Raw genomic sequence first — 25379 nt, 5'->3', positions numbered from 1 at the left:
CTAATATAGCTCTACTAATAAATCTGTTTTTTCTGCACCTTTGTCCTAGTTATTGTTGGCATTTGTTTACAAATTACATTTTTAATTTATTAAAATATCCATACTGTATATACTTTTGTTATTTCTTAGTTATTGTTGTCAAAGTAGTAAAATAATAATAAAAAAATGGTTGTACATGTCTATTTCCAACTTAAATCTTTGAATTAGGTATATATTTAAAAAAAAAGCAAGTCAAACTGTAATTTGTGAGTCCTATGAATCTAAACAATGTTATCATCTGTACCTGTGCAGTACATGTTTATTTATTAAAGATGTTTAAATGTTTTAACAACCAATGTATGATTAAATGTACAGTAATATAATTGTAATGATTATTTAATTGCTATTTTATTAAACTAATAAATAGCTTAATCATTTGAGTGCAGAAATCAAGGTATAGCAGGTCTGGACAGTAAGGACTTCCCGATGGCCCTGGGGCCAGTTTGGGACAGTAGATGGATTTGTCACTGGTCTTATTGAGCATTGCTGTGCCCTGTGTCCTCCTCACTAGTGCCGTCAAATAATTAATCTGGTTCTGTGTGTTTATTTATTATGTGTATATAAATATACATGCATGCATGTATATATTTTGGAGATATTTACATGCATATATTTATAAAAATATTTAATATATAAACCTATTAGTCTTAAATATATATGTGCATGTGTGTGCATTTATATATACCCGTATATTATGTAAACAAAAACTTTTTATTTTGCATGCGATTAATCGTTAGTTATTTTTGCACGTGTTTGTAAAGCTTTGCCCATTTAAGCATTCAGTCAATATAAAAGAATTAGAAGATATGAAAAGCACACAAAGCTTAAGGCATTATAAACATACAATATAAAAGATTAATCTTTATATTTATACAGTAAAGAATAAGCAATGTTATTTTACATTTAAGTATTTCATATCTGTACTTGAACACCTAAAAATTAAAAAATCTTAAGCAGTGGTTTATTTACTAGTGCTATTGCTTGTGATTTGTTCTTATTTATTATAATCTTATAATGTTGGTGTTATATAAGCTTATTTATCAGAATGCATGGTAACATGGATCAAAAACAATAACAAAACTTTTTGTGTGTGTGTGTGGCAGGGCCAGTAAAAAACTGAAAAAAAAAAATCCTTATCCTTGAGCCATGCATAGTATGTGTTATGGATATTACACTAATAATCACCAATATTTTTCAAGTTTATTTAGCCTGCTGTGAATATTAAATGTTACAAATTTCTTACTTCAGGATGAAAGTCTGTTGCATAAAAGATGAGCAATTTATGCAAACAATAAGTAAGTTGTGTTTCCTGTGAACACTGCTGTTTCCTGTTGAACTCTTAGTTGTGTTGTTGTTGGGTGATGTTCTTTCAAGACCCACCAAATGGTCCTGAGACCAGATGTTGAAGAACTGAAGATCTGAATGTCGACGAAAATGATCGGTCAACCCAATGGTCAGACTGACTCTATGAAAGATTTTGTTGGTGACCTCAGGGAGTGCTTTCCACAATGAAGCATACCGTGCAGTGAAATCAGCCTCCAAGTATGCAGCAGGATGTTGTAGTATTCATCATGACCCAGCGGTGCGGTTGTGGGAGGAAGCAGCAGTCTGTGAGACTGGGAGATTCGTCTGTGGGGCTCTAGAGATGTCTGGCTCTCACATATAGAAAGAGCTAATTTTCCTCCCTAGTTGCTGTTGCACCTTTTAAATGAGCTATTTTCACTGCGCCGTGGGTTGGAATGGGGATAAACTTTTACAATGACTGACCTGCTGTCATCTCACAGCTTCCCGCCGGCTCCCAGTGCTGCAAAATATAAGAGATTAACCTAGTTGCACCACAATGCAGCTCATTTCTCTGGAATCAAGACGTCCTGATTGGTTGAAAGCATTTTAATGTGTGTTTTTTTTTTTGTATTAAAACATTTTCACAGTGGTTATTGTACAAGTAGACTGAAATTTGGTGTAGAAACCTATTACGCTACACAAACAGATACAATGAAACTGCAAGTGACACACTGAATAGTGTGAAAAAAAAAAATCAGTGTAATGTACAGCTTCTTTAGGCCACTTTTAACTATGTCCACTTCTTAGTGATCTTACACTCTTTATTACTTTTAACAATTTTGTCATTATTCTTTATTAAAAGCATTGTTGTCCCAGAACTCAAACTTAATTTATTCACCCTCACGTCTTTCCAAACCTGTACAACTTTTTTTTTCTTCTTCTGTGGAGCACAAAACGAGAACATCAAGCTGCAAAATCCCAATAATGCACCATTAAAGGTAACTTGTGAGTTGTATTTCAAGTCTTCTGAAGCTATACAATGGCCATTCGGTTTGAATGGAAAAGAGCAGATTGCTATAAATGTGTTCTTTTGTGTTCCACAAAAAGAAACTCGTACAGGTTTCGAAAGACACAAAGGGGTGAGTAAATGACAGAATTTCAATTGTTGGGGTGAGCTAAATCTTTAAACCAATGCTTTGTATAAACACTCGAGTACAGCTAAGCTAATTCTTTCTTGCTTACTGAATCGTGTTGGAAGGTGAGGAGGATCTCGTGCTTTCTGAACCCATCTTGGTCTTCTTGCTAACAGATGACAACATTTCTGCTGTGATCCTCCAGGTCACTTTTATTTAGTTTGAGCGGTTTTGATGCAAACAGCTAAACGCACACTAGGGGATGTTGAGACAGAGGAGCGCGGCCATGTTTGATGTGCCTCCAGGATCAGCTCTCCGGCAAATACCAAGTCTCTCCACTCGTCGTGAGCAGCCAGATTAAATATTGAAGCTTGCACTGTGTCTGATGAAATGAGGTGGAGAGGAGAGGACAATTAGAGCTGTAGTCTTGTTTACTGCAGCAGACTACTGTTCAGCGTCTGGTTCTGATGGTTAATAGCTGATATCATGACTCAGGTATTTTGTGGTGACGAGTGGCATCTGTGGAATGCAAATTCACTGAGGAAATCAAAAAGACCCTTACCCTTTAAAAGGAGTGCTTGTGTGGATTGATACAGATTCATCATTGGTTTATTTTAGGTCTAGACTGCATTTACTTCAGGTCCCTTTGGAGTAGCTTTAGGTTAAGTGTCTTGCTCCATGGTGGTAGACGAGATTGTAATCTTAGGATCTCTGCTTTAGTTCTTCAGTTATATTTACTTGCTATTGCAACATTTGCCTAACTACTTACTTGACATTTAGCTACTGACAGTATGTGTGAATCTCCCAAAGCCTGTTTGGATTAAGTCTATATTAAATGAAATCTTCTTGTGCTTAAAGAAATGAACCTTATTTTAGATCCATTACAAATTTTAGCTATTGCTTTCTCATTGCTATAATGTAAAATAAACTTGAAATATTAGTCATTCTGGTATGATTGTTTTTGGATTATTAAAGGTGGCTTTTAAATATAATAGTTATTATTACCTATATTATCCTCAGAAACCGCCTCCCAAAAACGTCAGTTTAATCAATAGTGGTACTGATATCTGTGATTTGTGCTTAATAGTTCTTGTTATCAGGTCAAAAGCAAAGTAAATGGCATCACCCATCTGAAAAAATATATATATTACTGCAGTACTTAAAGTTATTATAATAGGTAGGATTAGAATCACCATTGAGAATAATGGGAATTACACACAAATTTTGCATTACAGTAACAAGATTTTGTGGCAAGCATTTTTAATTGTCATGAAAATAATTTTAAAATGTAAAAATCACAAATGTCTAATGTATAGGCTTTATTGTTATTATGCTAAATATATATATATATATATATATATATATATATATATATATATATATATATATATATATATTTATCAAGTCCGACGACATTTGTCTTTTTAGTAGAACAACATGTAGAAGATGCAGAAGGAAAGGACTTCTACAAAAAAATGTGTCATATTCACAGAGCTGAAGAATCTGTGTGTGGAATTCCCTAAAGTTATCCATCACTTCTGTCATACATTCAGTGTGACTACGACAAGGTTAGGCCAGGGAAATGCCCTTCTTTGCACTCTGAGAAGCATTGTCATTCAGAGGTTTGTTGTGTGACTCATGGTTTGGCATCTCCTTGTCATTTCCTTCTCCGTTTCACTTTATGACTCTGTTCAGTTGTATGTTACAATTATAGTTGTCTGGGCTTGATTTAGCATAAATAGTGTCCTTGTATTGTTATTCCCAGATTTAATAAAAAGTATATAGGAAGCCTAGCGTTTTAGATAAAAAAAATAAAAAAAAATAAATAACTCTGAAACGAATTTCCTTGTTGGCTGACATCATCAAGCCCTCTTGTTTTTCAACCCTTCCCCCAAACAAATCCTGCACAACATTGGTTTTGCTCATGTTACTCTCAGAGATGCATCATATTACTGAAGTAAATTGGGTTACGCTGACTGCAAGTATACAATAGCCACATTTCCACTGTTGGGCCAGTGCAAGCCAGGGCTTAAAACGGGCCAGGCGGGGCTAATAGCCTCGGGCCAGTAGCTCCACTGTGCGTCACTAAAACCGGCCCTTCACACGCCTCTCAGGAACAACATCACGCAACCTCGTCATTTCACCAACAAAGAGAAGTTAGCAGAAAACTAAGAAATAAGTCACTGGAACTAGCGCGATCACAAAATGAACACAATAAAAGCGTCTGTTGGTTTGCATGTTAAATAAAATTCAAAAGCATCTATGTTTTACTATAGAACAAGTGATATTTTGATCATAATGAATTAATATCAGGACTCAACATGAATCACACAGAAATACATTTATTTCTATTTTATTTATTTTTAACGCTTATGAAAATAGCCTACTTATTCAGTTGAGTCTGTTTCTGTTTATTTGTAGCCACAGTGGCCTATACCTCACATTAAGAATGAATCATAATATCTCTATTTTAATAAAAGCTCCCAAACAAAAAACATTATTATATTTTTATGATAGGAAAAACGTGGAGCTAAACTCTCGAGACGAGAATTATGACAGATAATTTAAGTTACTAAATAATTACACGATTGTCATAGAGAATAAGAAGATGATGTCTGATTTCTCCAAGTGGTTGCATTTACCATGTTTACTATCTTTTACATTATTGTGAGTTTTGAGCTCAACTTATTTTATAAAATCTTTAATGCTGGTGTTATAGCTGTTAGGTTTCTGAAATGATCCACGGTGCTGACGCTCCCCAGACACGGAGAAACTCCGCCTTTGTTCAGAACCACTCCTCTAACCCCAATTGGCCTACTTTGGCCCAAGGTTTTCGTCGGGCCAAAAAACCCTGGCTGTTGGCCCCGAGGAAGCCCGGCGAGGCACGATCAAGCCCCGGAAGTGACAGTGGAAACGCGACTGGCACTGGCGCACAGTAGCACGCCCACTTTTAATGTGGCTATTGTAATCTTAGTCCAACATGAAATTCTTATCTATAGCTGGGGTCCAAACATTGATATTAGAAAAGAAACTCAGAGTAGAGTATCTATTTGTAGGCATCAGACTGCTGATCTTGTCTAATGTGATGTAATAGTTAATGGAATGCAACGAAAGTCATTTCATGTGGGTCTCCAGACGGAGCGGCTGGTAAAAACACCATGTTTAGCTGCATATGGCTGTCGACTCGGCTGCCAAATCTCCGAATTGCATTCTAGCTGAGAGTTTAAAGGGCAGGAGGGGGGAAAAAACAACAAATCGAAAGGAGGCAAAAAGAAAATGTAATAAATGCACGCCATTTGTAAACGTTTTCCTTCTCCGACCGAGAGCCCTCGAATGATTGAAATTGTTCCACCAATTAATAGACTGAGACTGGATTTCCTGTTGGTTCAGCTGCTCCGCTGCAAGGCAAAGGCCGAGACGATTGTGCTTACAAGCCATTGCATCTGAACTGCAACGGCCAGATAAGCAGGACAGCTGCAACACAATCGCAGAATCAGGCTGTTTAACCGCTGCGCTGAGCAATATTTCAGACCAGGTGTCAAGATGCTAGGAGCGTTTAGGTGTGTTTTTCACAACTCAGAGAAATAATGCTGTCTGTTTTTCCTCCCTTTTTTAAAACCTTGATTGACCAGATTGGACTGGGGGAAATGTGATCCAGGATCAGGATCTGGCTTGTGGTCCGATGCCAGCTGAGACAAGTCTGTGTATGACTTCCACAGCATGTCTGGCTGAAAACAAAAACATTTGCCGAGACATTGGCACTCTTTAATTCTGTAGGTCAGGAACCACTTTCAAGACATTTCACACGGTTTTGTGGTCAGGCAGAACAATTTATAATGGTAAACATTTGTGTGTATAATGCATATATCTGCACATAGGAATTTTGTTAAATGCACAATGCCTGAATTTTTATATACCGGTTATAGGCCTCATTTTACTTGTCTCTACCTACTTGTTTTTGTCAGTAGTTGTGGAGGAAAGCAATCCACCTTTTGGGAAAAATTTGTCACTTTATTGTCAATTCGACATATTCATAATATTATTTTCTGAATTTTCTGAAAGTTGTTCATGGAAAAAAGACAAATAATTGGAAATTAAGATTCATTTTTAAAAGATATATCATGATGTTTTGTCAATACTTTGCCAGTTGTTTCCTTGAATTACAGTGTATTTCTAAGGTGACTTGAAGACCTAATCTAGACAGGTTTTGTGAGTTCCACCCATTTCGTCAGTAGTTAAATGTCAAGTAACTAGTTATATAATAGGTTTTGTTTAGTTCTGTTTCTGGTTTAAGCACAACCCTTAATACATTTTGTTAGATTTACACTTTAAAAAAAAACTATAAAATATATTCTTGTTTTTTTTTAAAACAAAATCCTATACAGGTTCTCAAGTCAGCTTACTCTGTTTTAAAGGTACACTCCACTTAAACTTTTTTATTTTTTTTTTTTTTTTTTTCATTTTTCAACTCCCCTAGAGTTAAACATTTGAGTTTTACTATTTTCGAAACCATTCAGCTGGCGGTAGCACTTTTAGCTTAGCGTTGCATAGATCATTGAATCTGATTAGACTGTTAGCATATTTTTCGATATTTTTCATTCAGGCGTAATAATCAAGCATCTGTGCTACTGTACTATGGGAGCAGCAGGCGCAGTGATATTACACTAGGGATGCACCGAATCCAGGAATCGGTGCAATCTTGAGCGGCTGGGACGATTTATACCGTAGCAATACAGAGCCAGCCAGTCACATCGGGTGCTGGACGTGGAGCCTTTGATTCCTCTTAGAGAGGATCCTCTTCAGTGGCGGAAGACAAACCAGCAGCGATTTCCAGCTGTCATCTATTAATGCAGAGCGTCTTGTTTTTTTTTAAATGAAACTCTCATTTCATGTGAAAGATTAGAGGTTTTATGTTAATTTAATTATGATGCAGGAGATGTGTGTGATCTTCCGTAATATTTTTCGTAATATTTGGCTACTGTTCTAATTGTAACCTAGCCTACTATTATAAACGAAAACTAAACAGCCTACTATCCATGTTTATTGAGTTAATGTTCAATTACATTAATTTCAGTTAAGTCACCAAACATATTCAGATTTTTTAAAAGAAAAGAAAAACACTTTTCTTTTCATTGCTGCACTTTTATTGAAAGGTTTTGGTTGTTTACTTGGGTAAGCATAAGCTTGGTAATTGTCAAAAAAGTTTTTCTTGTCATCCTGGCATAATGTTGCCTATTCTTTTTTTTTTCTTTCTTTTTTTTTCAGTTAAATAAAAAAAAAACATTGCTGTGGACTTTGTTTACTTCATTAATGTGTTTTACTGTGTTAATGGAATAAGGATGCGATTAGGATTCAGTATTCGGTTTCGGAATCGTCCGAATCTTAAACAGTGGATTCGGTATTCGGCCGAACCCCAAAAATCTGGATTCGGTGCATCCCTATATTACACAGCACCTGAAAATAGGCTTATCGGAAGTTACCTGACTATTTTTAGGCGCTGTGTAATATCATTGCGCCTGCTCCTGTGGTAAGTTCCTTGATTATTGAATATTTGTGCCATCTGAAATGTGGTTATTGGCCAATGCGAATAGTTCAAAATTGGCTGTTATCATATTCTTCTTGTCGGTCAATTGGATTCATTAGTTCTTTAAGAGCAGTGCTGTTTATTGTAGATGACACTGATGGATTGCTAGGAAAATGAACTCTGCTAAACTACATGCTGTTTATGGGTGATTCAGATGGGAGAGTAATGTTGTGCTGATCAGATAGAGGCAGTTAATGGTTTACAGTTGGAAAAGCATGCCGGGTTGCTCTCTAGAGGGAATTAAAGTGATAAATGGTAATAGACTAAAATACACGTCTTCATTTGACAAACTGTAGATTTTATTAAGCCTTCCGTGCTGGAAGATCCAGTTTAAACTGCATTGAATTTTGTGTGTGTGTGAAACAATGAAACGGCAAGTAACACATTGAATTGAATGTAAAATTTAGAAGTAGTATTTCTTAGTAAAACGTACCAGTTCTTTTATTTACAACTTATAAATAATTATAAACAATTATATAATTTTTCACATTGTAGTTGCTTTGGAATATGTGAGCTGTTTTCTGATCTAGCTTTTTTTTAAACTTCTAGCTAATGTGTTATTTTTGTTAGGGATGCACCGGTTGACCGGCCATAAATCGGAACCGGCCGGTTTTTGCTTATAATACGCGATCGGCCGGTTTTTGGTCTTTTTTTCGGCCGATTTTTCCGGAAATGCGCTCGCATGCACAGACTACATTGTAATCGTTCACCTTGTCATTTGTGTGGAAGAGTATTTCGAAATCTGTGCGCAGGACACAGGCAGCCGATCAGCACTGGAAGTGCAGAGCTTCATGTCTGAGGCATAGATAGCAGGAAGCGATCAGCAGTTGTTGTAATGGCCCACAAATAAGAGTCCCTTTCCTTCGCAATAAAGCTGCGCGAGCATTGTACCGGTCCGCGCCCTGAACACGAGTACACTGTGAAGAGATGTTCAGCTCAACTTCTCACGTGTTGGATTGGATGAGAAACGAAACGGACTAAACTGTGACGATACTAAAATGTTTTTTTTTTATTTTATTTTTTTTAGAACTTGCATACACGTTTGAAAAGCCAGAAATAAACGTCAGTTCTACATTAGGATGATTATTTTTTATTTTACCTTAAAATTACAGTATTGTTCAAAATAATAGCAGTACAATGTGACTAACCAGAATAATCAAGGTTTTTCGTATTTTTTTTATTGCTACGTGGCAAACAAGTTACCAGTAGGTTCAGTAGATTCTCAGAAAACAAATGAGACCCAGCATTCATGATATGCACGCTCTTAAGGCTGTGCAATTGGGCAATTAGTTGAATTAGTTGAAAGGGGTGTGTTCAAAAAAATAGCAGTGTGGCATTCAATCACTGAGGTCATCAATTTTGTGAAGAAACAGGTGTGAATCAGGTGGCCCTTATTTAAGGATGAAGCCAACACTTGTTGAACATGCATTTGAAAGCTGAGGAAAATGGGTCGTTCAAGACATTGTTCAGAAGAACAGCGTACTTTGATTAAAAAGTTGATTAGAGAGGGGAAAACCTATAAAGAGGTGCAAAAAATGATAGGCTGTTCAGCTAAAATGATCTCCAATGCCTTAAAATGGAGAGCAAAACCAGAGAGACGTGGAAGAAAACGGAAGACAACCATCAAAATGGATAGAAGAATAACCAGAATGGCAAAGGCTCAGCCAATGATCACCTCCAGGATGATCAAAGACAGTCTGGAGTTACCTGTAAGTACTGTGACAGTTAGAAGACGTCTGTGTGAAGCTAATCTATTTTCAAGAATCCCCCGCAAAGTCCCTCTGTTAAAAAAAAGGCATGTGCAGAAGAGGTTACAATTTGCCAAAGAACACATCAACTGGCCTAAAGAGAAATGGAGGAACATTTTGTGGACTGATGAGAGTAAAATTGTTCTTTTTGGGTCCAAGGGCCACAGGCAGTTTGTGAGACGACCCCCAAACTCTGAATTCAAGCCACAGTACACAGTGAAGACAGTGAAGCATGGAGGTGCAAGCATCATGATATGGGCATGTTTCTCCTACTATGGTGTTGGGCCTATTTATCGCATACCAGGGATCATGGATCAGTTTGCATATGTTAAAATACTTGAAGAGGTCATGTTGCCCTATGCTGAAGAGGACATGCCCTTGAAATGGTTGTTTCAACAAGACAATGACCCAAAACACACTAGTAAACGGGCAAAGTGTTGGTTCCAAACCAACAAAATGAATGTTATGGAGTGGCCAGCCCAATCTCCAGACCTTAATCCAATTGAGAACTTGTGGGGTGATATCAAAAATGCTGTTTCTGAAGCAAAACCAAGAAATGTGAATGAATTGTGGAATGTTGTTAAAGAATCATGGAGTGGAATAACAGCTGAGAGGTGCCACAAGTTGGTTGACTCCATGCCACACAGATGTCAAGCAGTTTTAAAAACCTGTGGTCATACAACTAAATATTAGTTTAGTGATTCACAGGATTGCTAAATCCCAGAAAAAAAAAATGTTTGTACAAAATAGTTTTGAGTTTGTACAGTCAAAGGTAGACACTGCTATTTTTTTGAACACACCCCTTTCAACTAATTCAACTAATTGCCCAATTGCACAGCCTTAAGAGCGTGCATATCATGAATGCTGGGTCTTGTTTGTTTTCTGACAATCTACTGAACCTACTGGTAACTTGTTTGCCACGTAGCAATAAAAAATATACTAAAAACCTTGATTATTCTGGTTAGTCACATTGTACTGCTATTATTTTGAACAATACTGTACATAGACTTAATTTGATTTAAAAATCACCTGCTGTAGCACACTGAAAAGAAAGTGTTTCATTCATCCAATTAAAACATTTTATTCACATCTATATTTTTTTACTTGAGACAATAAGTTAATTATTTTTCATTGGCTCAAGTAAAAATATAAAAAAATATTGATGTGAATCATTACCCCTTTTTTTTTTCTTGGATGAATGAAACACTTTGCATCTATTTATTCGCACCAACATTATTTGATTTTAACATTTTGGAAAATTTATTTATATAGCATACTTTTATTTAGTCTCACTGGTAAAGACCTTTTTTTCATTTAAAACCAAATGTAAAAACTAAAACAAATACTGAACGCTGATTAAGAAACATCTTATTGAATTTGTGTTGTTTGGATTGTAGAACTATGCAGTTGTTGGCTTTAATTTCACATGGTTACAGTTAATATTTTATTTAAGGCCAGTTCTCTGTAGTTTCAACACAATTCAAAAACAAAAGTCTGTACAAATGTCTGTACATCTATGTTTGTATTGAATGCAGGCTACTTTCTGTGCAGTTACTGCTGTTAATTTCAGATGGTTACAGTTATTGTTTTCAATAACCAAAAGCAAGTTTGGCCTATTAAATACCAAATATCTTGTTTATGCACACTTTCCTTCTTTCTTGTTTGTTGCTTAAAAGAAAAAAAGAAAATCGGAAATCGGTATCGGAATCAGCCAGTTTGCTTGTAAAAAATCGGTATCGGAATCGGCCAGTTTGCTTGTAAAAAATCGGTATCGGAATCGGTCATGAAAAATCCTGATCGGTGCATCCCTAATTTTTGTAATTGTTTGTTTTCATAATCAATAATTGACAGAAATCATAAGATCTGTGTAAATGTGCCCTATGTTGACTCGAGATACAAAAAACTGTGGACTTTTGAAGCTGGAATAATGAGTGGATTAAGCATTTAAATTGGCAAGAGAGTAATAACATGGATAGAACTTTCTTGACGAGGAGAATTGTGTGCATCACAGTCAGGTACAAGGGAAAAGGCTTCTTACATTAGGTAAGACAAAAAGTAAAATTTTCGCAACTAGGTTATCGACTTGTTAACAGCAATTTGTTGTGGAATAAGTGCCAATCCTGTTCTGTCGACTTGTCCTACCCTGTCAAATTGTGCTATAATTCACCTTATTTCAAATTACCGACTCACACTTTCCATGTTAAATTGTGAATTCCGTTTTCTATGACTGGATTCCGCACTTCCGTCTGTGTTTTCTACATCACAGAAATCATAGGGCCCTACCATTGCACTTCAGAACATTTTCCAAAGCAGTTTGTTTTTCCTTAATACCATAACAGCAGCCAAAGGGCATTGCTCTGGGTTGGGTGGATTTAGTGTTAAATTAGATGAAATCCACCCTGCTGTGATTAGAAGAAACATTCTCCATACCTTCATTATTTTAGGTCATCAAGTTAATCATCAGGTAACTATGCTTAAATTTTCAGTAAACCTAAATGTGAACAAACAGGCAATTTATTAGTGTATATATATATATATATATATATTAGTTTTTGAACACCTCCAAAAAATTTTTGTGGATTTTGTTTGGTTTCACTTCAACTAAAGTGTAAATGTTACCCTTTTTAGACGGTTTGTGTGGATAGTTTTTTGGTAAACTGACTGCATGCTTGTCAGATTTTTTTCATCAAGTTGGAGCAATGTTAACTTTTTTTTGTCTCATTTTGCCAACTCAACTTTTTTTATTCATAAATGTATTATTTTTTGTGATTTCATAAATTTTTGTAGCCCTCTAAAATGCAGGTAAATCATGCATATGTAACGATATCTTCACTATGAGCGACTAAATCACTGCCATTTGGACTGCAACAAACGATTATTTCAATAATCAATTAAATAACGATTATTAGTATGATTAACTAAACTAATTGATTATTTTACTCAATCTGTTTGGACTTTGATTATTTAGCTTTTGCAATTAGTTAAAATATTGAGTTATGATATTATAACAAATAAATAAAGGTAATCACTTCAGCTTTTGATGTTATGTAATCACAATTATTATACAGTTAATTTATACAAATAAAAATTTGGCACAAAATGAGATGGCCGACAGAGAAAAGGTAAAAGTACAGATTTTTCCCCAAAAATTTACTCTAGTGAGAGTAAAAGTACCCATCTTTAAATATACTCCAAAAGTATTAGTTACTCAAGTAAATGTAACGAAGTAAATGTAACTCGTTACTACTCGCCTCTGGCTATCACTTCAATGAAATATTTTTTCCCAGAGTCAGTAAAATGATTCAAACGTCCCATCACTAGTTTGCTCTGAAGTGCTGTCTTCTATTAAATTGCATCCGGGAGGGCTGAATTACAGTCTTGGGTTATACTAGTCAAACGTTATTGCAGGATCTTAAATTTGGTTATATTAGATCAAACAACTACTCAACAAAAATATTTTTCAACAATTAGTTTTTTCAACATTGTCAACTAATCGTTTCAGCCCTATTAGCCATTGGCTTATACATTTTTATAAAAAAGTAGCACTACAGTTTTTCTCTCTCCTTCAAGCAGTCTGTGCTATTTTTCAGTTCATCTCAATGAATGCGCCTGTATTTGACGTACCATAAACTCTAGTGTGATGGCACACGACTCCCCATCAATTTGCTGAGAGCGTTATTTCTCACACACACAAAGAGAGAGAGAGAGTGTCTTACCATGCAGAATTGACAAGCTACATGTAAAACAAATTCTTTGTTGTGTTTTCCTGTCAAAGTAATGAAGTTCATTTGGAATTCTTCAGCTTTTAAGAAACAAGCATAAGATATGCCGGTTGCTCTGGTAGTGGGTGGAGCTAATGTGCAGACGGCAATCTCATTGGTTGGCGCTCATCTCTTACTGTCCCTATTTTGATTTCAGCAAATCAGTTCAAGCGAAGGCAGACAACATGATGCATATTCATCAACTTAGCAGCTCATTAATCCATAGTGCGTTTTATATTTTTATTAGTAGTACAGTTAATATCAGTATTATTTAGTTTTTTTCCCCTTTGTTTACATAAACACTGAATGTCCATCAATATTTTACGTATCACCACCAGTCCTAAGTTCAGTTAAAATGACAGTTATGTATTCATACATGGTTAACAAGTCTTAATTTTAATGATTAAAGTTCTATCATTAATACTTGATTATCGAAATATCATATAATAATGCTTGACTGACTGATGTTGAGAGTGTACTTTCAGATATTAAAAAAAGCTGTCCCATTTGACAAACATAAGCTTTTTATAGATATCTGTAATCAGCGAGTAAACTAAATTTTATACTAGCCAATGACTATTATATTTCCAATGTGTACGTAGAGGGTTGCACTGGTGATTGAAAGCATTGCAGGAAGGTTATGTTGTTGCAATCAACCTATTTGTGACTGTAATTTGTAATATTGATTTACTTTTCTACACTTAAACCACATTTTATGGTGCATTTCTGCTTTTTTTTGTCACTGTGTCAGTAAATTATAATTTTGATTCACTTGTCAAAGGTAAATGTGCTTGATTCAGACACTTTTCCTCCAAGTGAATTAAGTACTAAAGGTGAAAATGTTCTCCTTTTAAGAAAGCTTTCAATATGGCTTGATTTGCAGCCTGAAAGAAATGATTCATAGTCTGAGATAGAAACCACAGAGGAATTCTGGGATAGCCATTGATGGTCCTTAAGTCTCTTTCAGTCATATTTGGCCTTCAATTTGTGACTAAGTGGTCTCTCATACCTCTGACTAAGAGATTGACCTTTGGCACTGTAAAAAAGTTGGTGGAAAATGGATTTCAGAACTACGATCCAATCCGATAATGTCTTTGAGCCTCCTGTAGCACTTATGATAACAGTATCTCGATTGGTCACTGAGTTCCCCGTTGATTAGCGCACATCTTGACTCAGATTCGAGCTCGGCCAAACAGGATGCCAAGAAATGGCCCTAATGAATGAGATACCAATCCAGTGAGTGAGAAAGTAAAACTAAATCCTTCCTTACTCACGAAAATCATGAAAGGGGGGAAACCGGAGAGTGTGGTAGCAGGAAGCAAAATCGAGATTACACCTAGCTCTCCACTAACAACGAGACGACCTCTCCACCCTTCTCTCCTTTCCTCCGTCGTCTTTCCTGTACTGTTTTAAGAAACGAAGTAGGAAGGAGGGGCGGAGAGAAAGGAAGCTTTTTGTTTACAGACGAACAATGCTGCGAACAAGGGTGTGTGGCTCTAGACCTGGAGACAAAACATGGCTGCAGACGGGCAGGGCAAGGCTGGGCCGCTCCGCAGATAGTGCGAGGGGAAGTGGTTTAAGAGAGAGAGACGAGGAGGAAGTAGACCTGCATTCCAGTGAGATGCCTCAGCCTGTTTGGAGTGACTGGATTATACATTCAGAAAGTCATGGATGAACTCGTGAGCAGACCTTTCAATAAGGCAAACGTTCAGTCAGACGTCCATTTTGTTCCACTACAAAAGACCCCATGAAAACAAAATAGTAGCTTTGTGGCTTTTAGTCCATGTTTGTTAGCTTCTGTATGCTAGTGACACACAAACACGCATATATATATATATATATATATATATATATATATATATATATATATAATGTGTTATACAATATATATTAAATATAATCTGAAAATAATAAAATAAATACGTGTATAAATATATATTTTTTAATTCAACATTATTGCTATCTAAAGATTGGCTAGAAATCACGAGACCAATTACAGTGATTTTATTCTATTAATAACTATAGTTTTTATGGTTCAGCTCAGGTTTTTTGGGGGGGGGTTTTTCTCCCCAGACAATATTTTAAACTTTGAGTCTTTATACATGGAAAATATAGCTGCCTTTGCATTTTAAGAAGGGGATTTGGATCATATTTGGACATTTGTGGCATCAACAAGTTTGAAAAGCTCCTGTTTTGAGTATTGAGGCCCATGTAGTTCGAGGAAACATAAGGATTATTGTTCCATCTCTGATTTAGATTGGACCCCAAAGCATTAATTATGTGTATAACAGCATTTAGTTTTTCAGAGCCTTCTCTCACACACCCCCGTTTCCTCTTCAGTGTTGTGTACCATGATGCAGCGTTCCTGTTATTTAACCACTGGTCCCATTTTTGTCAACCCCCAAATCTTCCCACAATTGCTTGTGTCCTTTCCCATGAATCAAACAACTTTGGGAACAGACTTCTTTCCAGTCCATTGGTGGTTGAAAACTTGTCTCCATTAGTGATCATTTTTGCAATCTGTTTGGATGGGATTTATACTTGAGTTTGATGTTTTAGGTATTATTTGACACACAGGACTCAAATTTCGACGCGTGATTGCACGTAAGTTGCAGTTTCCATGCTTGTAACTCAAGAAATTCCAGCAAATATTTCTGTGTGAAAGATGCTCGGGACAGATGATGGAATGTATCATTTGCACATTACAATTTTTAACATTCAAATGCTCAATTCAGTACTTACACGCTCTCTGTGCGACTACAGAATAAAGTTGTGTTGCGCATTTATTGTCCATAAACGGCCAAATACATACAAAATAATGTAAAAATGCCCGTCTTGATGGATATTAATGTAAACAGTCAATTTATACTAAACATTGTCACTATATAGGCTATTAAGTGAATGTAAACAGTTGAGAAACAAAACTTATTTTACATTTACATTTTATGCATTTAGCAGACACTTTTATCAAAAGAGACTTAGTGTATTCAGGCTATAAATGATTTTACCAGTGTGTGTGTTCCCTGGAAATCGAACCCACAACCTTTTTCACTGCTAACACAATGCTCTACCACTTGAGCCCCATTAAAACTCATGTGCACTAGACCAAAGTTGTTTTAAAATATCTCCCTCACAATATAAGTCTGAATTGGAGTGGAGAGTGGAACGCATGGAAGAAAATGGCCTTCCATTTTCTTGTTGCTCTCTGTTGAAGACAATCCATCTTCTTGTCCCTGTAGTTGATGGAAGGTCCGTTTTTCATCAAACGGTAATTACAGGACAATCTTACATCACACTAAACCATTTGAGCTTGTTAGTAGTTGAGCTTTGTAAACCTTTGAGGAACACTTCTCAAAGGAAAGATGGGGTTTGGTGGATTGTAGTATGGTAAATTCTCTTCACAAACGTCGGGGAATCAGGATTAGCTGACAACAGTGACCATTGGGCCATAGTTGGCATGATTGGTTTGTTTTGACAGTATACAAAAGTGTTTTTGACAGCTAAGATTTGTGTTTTTGCTCAAGCGACGGGTCCAATCATATCCACTGCACCTCTTCTCTTTTCTTCTCTCTTGTTTTTGTAATGTTTTCATGGAAAGCATGACACAAGACTCCCAGCATGACCAATAAAATGTTGATGTGCTGCCCCATGTGTGTGATCAACTCTATTGTCTTCTTTTTCCAAAGAAAGCTGTGATCGGCTTGACAGGAAATTGCCTAGTCATTGACGTGGCGTCCAATGCAAAAGACATGAAGAGTGATAGCATCTAAACTTCAATGCTATTTTGAGCTCCTGTTCTACCTGATGACTTGTTATATGGGTTAAAGTCAAAATCGTTGAGTACGTCCTGTTTTTCACTCGTGTTTAAGTTGTTTAGATGAGATACTTGGACATAGGAAACATCTCAAAGAGTTTCTCTGGCAGAAATCTTCACAGCATGATGGTTTCATATCTACACATTTTGCTGTCACGTTTGGGCTTCGTTAAAATTGGGTTTCTCCATCACGTTTGCTTTTGTCTATTTCCAAGACTCCTTGAAAGAAGATAAAACATTAAAAAAAAGCAGTTCTTTCGCCACTTACAGAGTATGCATGTGATTCAGAGAACAAGAATGCATGAACATTACATAGAAAGAAAAGCAGAATGGAAGAAAAGGGCCACGTGTCATGTGAATGATAATGTATGCATCCTGTAGAGCTGGAAGCTCGTCTTCTGTGGGAACGAGGCCCTTTACAGAGTAGTTACTTTTCCAGAAGTCCTTCGAGACTCTGCAGAAGAGCGGCTCTTGTGCGCCTCAGCTATTTTCACACTGCTGCTTGATGTCGATCCGTGCACGTTTGTTTTTCTGCCTTTGTTTCTTTAATGCTTTCTTGTTTTTTTTCCTCACTCTCTGTGTCTTGCCATTGAGGTCTTGAGATCTTCATCTTCCAGCCATACTTGATGTAAAAAAGGCGCATATTGAGGCTACTTTGTCCAGCTCTTCTAGACCCCTTGATGGGCAGAGGGCAGAGCGACGGTTGCTCGTACTGACCATGTCACTTCCTTTTCCCGGTATCAGACTGCTCTCTGTCCGCCTCAGACCACTACTCTTTGCTTCTACAGCCTAAATGACTTACTATCTTGCCCAAGCACACACACACAAAGCCACACACAGCTGGACCACGGAGAACAAATAGAGCTGTCGGACTCCTGCCAAGTTGAAAATGCATCTGAAAATGGCTTTGTCTTATTCAGTGAGTCAGTTACATCAAGTACCCTAATCATCTATCCAAGAACTGTGGGAAACCTGAAGTTGCAGCTCAATTAAAATTTTATCACTGCATGTTGGCTCTTTACGATGTTTTGTGAGACATTTCCATGTGTAGATATTCATTTAATGGCCTTTTTAAAATGACGTTTGGTAAGGCAATGATTACTATAATCATTATTGCTCCATGTATTATACTTTAGCAACACTTTTTTTTTTTTTACAGCATTTTGGTTGTCACTTTATAAATAAACTTTCATTGTAATCTACTTACATTTGTACAATTGAGATTAATTTAATGCTTTAATTTTGTTTGTAGTTATTTCAAGATACATTATACTAGCCAATATCATTTTCATTAAATTTAAAATGAATATTTAAGAAATTTGAAAATATTTGACAATGGATTAAAAAAATTGTTAAATAAACATGCCTTAGATGACAAAGTATTTTTCACAAATAAATAAATATTTGTGGGAAAAAAGGAAGTAAACTGTAAACAACAGGGCACTCAGTGTTCTGGGAAGTTTGTGTGCATTAGGAATAATATTTTTCAAATAAAGCAAGAGTAACACTCATTTTACATACAGCACAAAGAGAAAATGACATGAATATGACAGTGGGCAAATGCAGAAAGTGGAGCATAATTTAAAATCATGAGTTTAAAGTTTAAAGAGAACACATGATCATGCTGGATACACATACACACTTAACAAGATCAAGATCTTTGAAATCGAATTGGCGTGTCCCATCCTTAAAAGCTTTGTTCGTCTTCAGAACACAATTTAAGATATTTTGGATTGAAAACCGGGAGGCTTGACTGTCCTATTGACTGCAAAGTAAATTACACTGTCAAGGTCCAGAAAAGTATGAAAGACATAGTCTTATAAAGTCGTTATTTTAGTTTTCTTCATGTACAATAAGTATTCTCCTTGCTTCATAATGTTACAGGTTGAACCACTGTTGGCAGATGGACTATTCTGACGATGTCTTTCATACTTTTCTGGACCTTGACAGTGCAATTTACTGTAGCGCTGCACGATTATGACAAATCCTAATTGTGGATTATTGCCTTATTGTGGATTATTGTAATTGTGATTTATTAGTTACGATTATCACAATTTACATTGAATGATGTTTATACCATTGTTTGATACAACTGCATGCCGTATTTTTATATGAAAATAAACGCAAAATAAAAGCTGAAAACACTAACTTAAAAAAACTTTTAGTGCTTTTCTATAATTTTAAGCCTCAATTGTCAACTATACAACCGATTGGTTTCTTTAAATTATGAAAAAAGTAAAAATATGAATGGTATTATAATGTAATACTAAAATAAAAAAAAATGGGGAAAGCCCCAAAACATGTAGAAAGAAAAAAACGCATCTTAAGCACACAGATTAACATAAGTGGACTTTTAATTTAATTTAATTGCCACTTTGAACAATACGCGATTAGAAATTAAATTAATTATGCAGCCCTAGTCTCAAGCCTCCCAGTTTTCATCCATATTTACAAAGCTTTGATTGGTTTGGAATGACATGGGGGTGATTTATGACAATGTTCATTTTGGGGTGGAGAAACTCTTTAAACGTGAATATTTGGCCAAACAAACACCTAGTATTTAATAAAATTATATTTTTACTTTAAAAAAACAATTGTTCAGGCACAGTAAAGGGAAAGCATTGCTGTCAAGTGTTCAGTGTTGGTTTTGAGTAGATGCTGTTATCTGACGTACTAAACTAGTGTTGCAAACTTCAAGAGCATCCCAGAAACCAGTTAAACCTTTTTTTGGTTGACTTTTGGGACAGGAAGGAGATAAACACTGACAGAATCTAAGCCAGGATTTTATCAGTGGTTCGCTGACGTGTGTATTTATATGAGCTCACGCATTGATGTTTTACGTCTGATGAATTGATAAGTGTGTGTTAGTGGCCGTGAATCACTCTATTCATAAATGAACATCTGTGGAGCAGCAGATGCTGTTGCTCGGAGGACAGATGCGTTGGAATTTCACTTTGTGAGTGATTCATAGCCAGGCTGGTAAAACTTATACGTAGGAATGAAGATTGACTGCGTTACACACTGCCAGTTCACTAAACATCTCACAGAATTATTGATCTGTCACTGGCAGACCACAAGAAATGGTGCTTTATCAACTAGTGCTGTTACTTCCTCAGCTGTGAGATGGATGGTGTGTTTCGTTAACTACTCGAGTGCATTTCGCTCAGGGAATTTGGCATTGCTCCAGATCTAGGAACCTCTTCAATGAATGAATGACTTTTGTAAAAGGAGTCGCTGTATTTATAGTCAAAATTTGAATTTACATATTTGATTTAATACACAGTCTTACTGTAAACTTTGGTCCAGGTTATTCAAAGGAAATTTTAAACGTTTCACTAAAATTAATTGCAACTTGCTCCACCTTTTAAATGACTTTCCTTGCAGATGACATCCCCAGTTTAACTGCTCCCCTTTAACAGGCTCTCTATTATTTAATTTGTAGCATACACTTTTCCAATCAATTAGCATTGTACTTAATTTGTCTTGTTGAACGTCCTGTTTCTCTTGGAAATCACAAGAACATTTTGCATTACATCGATTGCTCCATGTGAAAACATTGTGATAATCCACACGACTCCTGTCCATCAATTAAAGCTGTGTTAGACAGAAATCAAAAAAACATTATGAGTCCTTGATCCATTATAATGTTTCCTCCAGCGAAAAAATCAATTTCCTGTTGTCCTTTTACATCAAAATGCAGCAGCATATTTAGATCAGTTTTGGACTGTTTTTGCTTGTAAATGGTGCTTGGTCTGTGCATTTTTCTCTTCTGATTCAGACGAGATGAGTTTTTCACTGGAGAAAGCAATGTTATGGGTAGAGGACTTGTATTTTAGCAGGAAGCAGCGGTTTCAAGTCACGCCTCATTGATGGATTTGTTTCTTACAAACATTCAGCATTTCACTTGACCGGATGTTAACTGATCACCTGGAGTCATGTGGATTATTGTGATGTTTTATCAGCTTTTTGGACTCTGACGGCACCCATTCACTGCAGAGGATCCATTGGTGAGCAAGTGATGTAACTCTGCATTTCTCCAGTTTTGTGAGGAAACAAACTCATCTTAATCTTGTGGGTGAAGAGAATTTTTAGCAATTCCTTTAAGTGTCTACTCCAAGCCTATTAGAAGAGCAGAAGAGAGACTTCCATACACCGAGAGAGAGGGAGATGCATTCCAGATGGTGGAATGATGAGGAGGGTTTCACTGGAACGTTAAACATTCCCAGGGATGTTTGCAGAGAGAAATTCTTCCTCGACTGAAGCAAGCATGTTTCCTTTTTATCCGATCCCTTCCTCTCCTCTTTCTCTCGCCATCTCCCTCCTGTCTCTTGATTCGGACGGTCGCTATCATCACCTGCTACAACTGTCCCAACCCTGCATGCATACGAGTCTCCGCGCTTTTCCTGACACACTGGTTTGATAAAATCTTTTTGTATGTGTGTGAGTTGAGGGTTAGCCGTGGTCGTGCTGCAGACAGAATCAGTAGCGGTCTCAGTACTGGTGTTTCCCAGGAAGTCTGCAGCTCACCTGCTCATGAACATTTTCTCTGTTATTATTCCAGTTATTCCTACCATCTCAGCTTTCTTTCTTCCATCTGGAGGAGTGAACAGCTTTAGTTTTTTGTGTGAATACCTCAAACATTGTCCTCCTGCTCTTTAGTCGCCCTTCATTCTTGCCGTCACATTTTCGAGTGCAGTCTGTCCTCCCTTTTTAGTTTATGGTCTCTCTCCCTCAAATACCTGTCTGTCCTTGTGTTTTTTCTTTCTCTGTATAACGCATCTCTCTATGTCTCTCTTTCGTTTTGTGTTAGTGATTCCTGGTATTTTTGTTTATTGATTGATCAATATTGCATATATATCTGTTGATATTGTATTCTTATTGTTCAGGCTCATTTTCCCGTGTTTATATTTAGATTAACATTTCCTGCTTATTTATTCTTAATAACTAAAAAAAAAAAAAACACAAAAATTCAATTTTTTAAATATGGTTTATTATGCTTAAATTCACTTTTATCATTTAAATGCCCTGTTGGTTATTGGCTTAGCATCCCTTCTTCCATCTTTGTCCTCTTCAGGCATTTCTTGCTCTGTCTGTCATTTTTTTCTCATTGTAATTATCTACAAGTTCTCCAACATAAAAAGTGTTTAAACAGAAATTTCTTGTGTTAACTGATTGTTCAGGCCAGTTTGAAGTCAAAAGAACCTCATTTTTTTTAGTTTTTAAGCTGAATGTAGGTCAGCGGTGGGATGGGATGTGGATCAGAGGGTGTTTAGTTATTTATTTTATTATGTACTTTGCATCTCTAATACATTGTGAGCTTGATCTGGGACTGCTGAGTGCCGTAAGAGCCGTGCTATGGATTTAAACATTTTCTCTGACGCCGAGATCCTAAAAATACAAGACTCGGAAATGAAAAACACATCTATGCATCACTGTGCTGTCAGCCGTTATGAGACCTAAATCCCTCTGAACTCATTTTGTGCACCGCAGAAAATCATTGAATTAGTCATTTTCTTTCATTTACATGAGCAAAATTGCATGTTTCGCTAGATGTTAAGTCTGTATTTGTTTTCAGAGAATATGTCTTGAATTAGGCTAATTGTTCTTATCCTAAATGTAAATTGCTCTCTCGTTTAAAGCATAAATAATACTTATTTTTTATTAACTAAATAAAAAGGGGTATGAAATTAAGGGGGGGGGGGTGAATTAGCCGGTTAATTTAAATAAATCTTATATTTTTTTAAGGATCTTGAGAGATTTACTGGAAAGCAATAAAAGTTGTACATAAAAAAATCGCATTCTGACTCAACTGTGTTTTAAAACTTATTTGAAATCTGTTTTTTTTTTTTTTCTAAATATCCAAGTAACAATTAATTTTTTTTGCTCTTTTCTCTCTGCAGTTCTTTGCGCAAAGAACCTGGTGAAGAAAGACTTCTTCCGTAAGTACCCGACCTTCATAAATACTGAGAAAGTGTGTCTGGTTACAGACTGTGAGAGCGCTCTATTCCTGTCAGTGTATCTCAGAGCAGTGTTTCAGCAGTTAAAAGTGTTCAGAGAGAGATAAGTGCTCTTCCCCCACGAGACAGCAGAAATGTGGGTCAGTTCGAGGAGACAGACGCATGTATACTCCTCTCGGTTTCTCTGCCTTCACTTTCTCTACCCTGACCAACACAAGCAACCAAGCCACATCTGAATCGCCGAACAGATAGATAACAAAGAGAGACAGACAGTGTACAAGCCAAGACTGATGAAAAGCAGGAGAGAGTCAAAAAGAGAGTAGCAAAAATGTGATGCTGGCAGAGGGATGCGTTTTAGCAGACTGTATGTGGTTAAATGAAGAATACAATCCACTGCATGCATATATTTCCCTTCCTGCTCAGCCTGCAATTGAATTGATGAAGACAAACAACATCAAAATATGTAAAAAAAAAAAAAAAAAAAACGATTTTTGGGGATAATGTGTTTGTTTGGGATAAACTAATATTATAATTCTGGGCCGTGCTTCTGTAATGGCTGATCATCTATACATGGCCAATATTAGATTTGTTTAGATTAGATTAGAACTAGATGTCTCATAAAAGATAAAAATGGTATTGTTGTAACTCAGTTTTTGCCATGAAAATGCCTTAGGTGGCAATAAAAATCAAAAAGTTCATTGTAATCAAACAATTAAAATAAAATTAATTTAAAGCATTTTATCATTCGGCTATAACAAAATGTGTAACAACAAATGAAGGGACCTTAATACTTTCCGAATGCACAGTAAATAGTATTATTATTGTGTGGGTGTATGACCGTAATCTAACAAGTTACTTGATAGTCACCATTTCCGGTATAGGTCCATCTGTAATAATTGGAGTATTATATATTTTTTGACTCCTCTGCAACATTTGCAGGTTTCAGGTTTCAAATCAATTTCAAACCACATTATAAACTCTGTGATCTTGTATTCAATGCTGGATTCAATTGCTGGTCAGAAGTCTGAGTAAACGGCGTTTGTGTGTTTTGTAGGATTGCCAGACCCCTTCGCTAAGGTGGTGGTGGACGGTTCGGGGCAGTGCCACTCAACAGACACAGTGAGGAACACGCTGGACCCCAAATGGAACCAGCACTATGACCTGTAAGAGCTCTTCCTGGTCTGACTGCATTCAAACATTGATCCCGGCTCTGAGACAGTAATGTTTAGATACCACAATCCAGAAGACCACCATTTAGAAGCAGATCTTATTTCGAAGCACGTGGTCATCTGTTCAGTTTGGTCTTAGTGACTTGGCTTGCTTTGCTGTATTTCTTTTCAGTTGGAGCTTAAGAGTGTCAGACTGTATCATTAGACGCTTATGTGTGGGTTCATTTTGGCCGTTTTTCTGCGTGAGTCACCCAGAGAGCGATTGAGCCTGGTTTTGTGCTTATGGATTGTGGTTCACTTGAGTCTGGGTTTAAAACAAAACAAAAAAAAGAAAGAAAACGAACAAATCGAGCTAGTATGCATCCATAACATGGATTAAATAATATTATCACTATTTTGTTGTCATTTTGTTCTTTCAAATCTGTATATTGTCTTCTGTGAAAAAGAGATATTTTGGAGAATGACTTTCCATGCCAAAAAAAGGGGAATGGTGAATTTTTTTTTTTTTTTTGTATTTTACTTTACTTTTTCTTTTCAGGCAAGCAGCATAAAAGAAAAACACACTATAGAAGTTGTTCATATGAGTTGTGTAATGTATTTCAAGTCTCAACCTCCAGTCTCTTTTGGGATGTTATGCATGTGACACTCGGGAAACATTACTGACATGCAAACCAAGCATGACACGTCACACAGTATATTTGAATTTACGCAGTAGAGATTTGAATGCTGCGATGGTGGGAAACTCGCCAACAAACACTGTGTTGACCACTTTTATGGTGCTTTTTGCCTTGATTAAGCTCTACAATAAAATTACCAATTTTCAACATATCTTTCATTTCCATTCAAAATTTGATGTTCATCAAAAGAAAGGAAATCATGAATGGCTTGAC

At 36.3% G+C, this 25379-nt stretch overlaps 1 protein-coding gene across 2 annotated transcripts in view; it reads left to right on the top strand.

Moving 5' to 3' along the window:
* LOC113047713 (E3 ubiquitin-protein ligase SMURF2) overlaps positions 1-25379 on the top strand; it is a 55098-nt gene that overhangs the window by 1124 nt on the left and 28595 nt on the right. For both annotated transcript variants that reach the window (XM_026209017.1, XM_026209015.1), the window contains exons 2-3: positions 23264-23302; positions 24375-24483. In XM_026209017.1, coding sequence (XP_026064802.1) covers positions 23264-23302; positions 24375-24483 — 148 coding nt within the window. The remainder of the gene's footprint in view (positions 1-23263; positions 23303-24374; positions 24484-25379) is intronic.

Source organism: Carassius auratus, chromosome 3 (genome assembly GCF_003368295.1).
Source record: "Carassius auratus strain Wakin chromosome 3, ASM336829v1, whole genome shotgun sequence".
Lineage (NCBI taxonomy): Eukaryota > Metazoa > Chordata > Actinopteri > Cypriniformes > Cyprinidae > Carassius > Carassius auratus.
The sequence above is the reverse complement of the archived record's forward strand: the minus strand, read 5'-3'. Positions and strand labels throughout refer to the sequence as shown.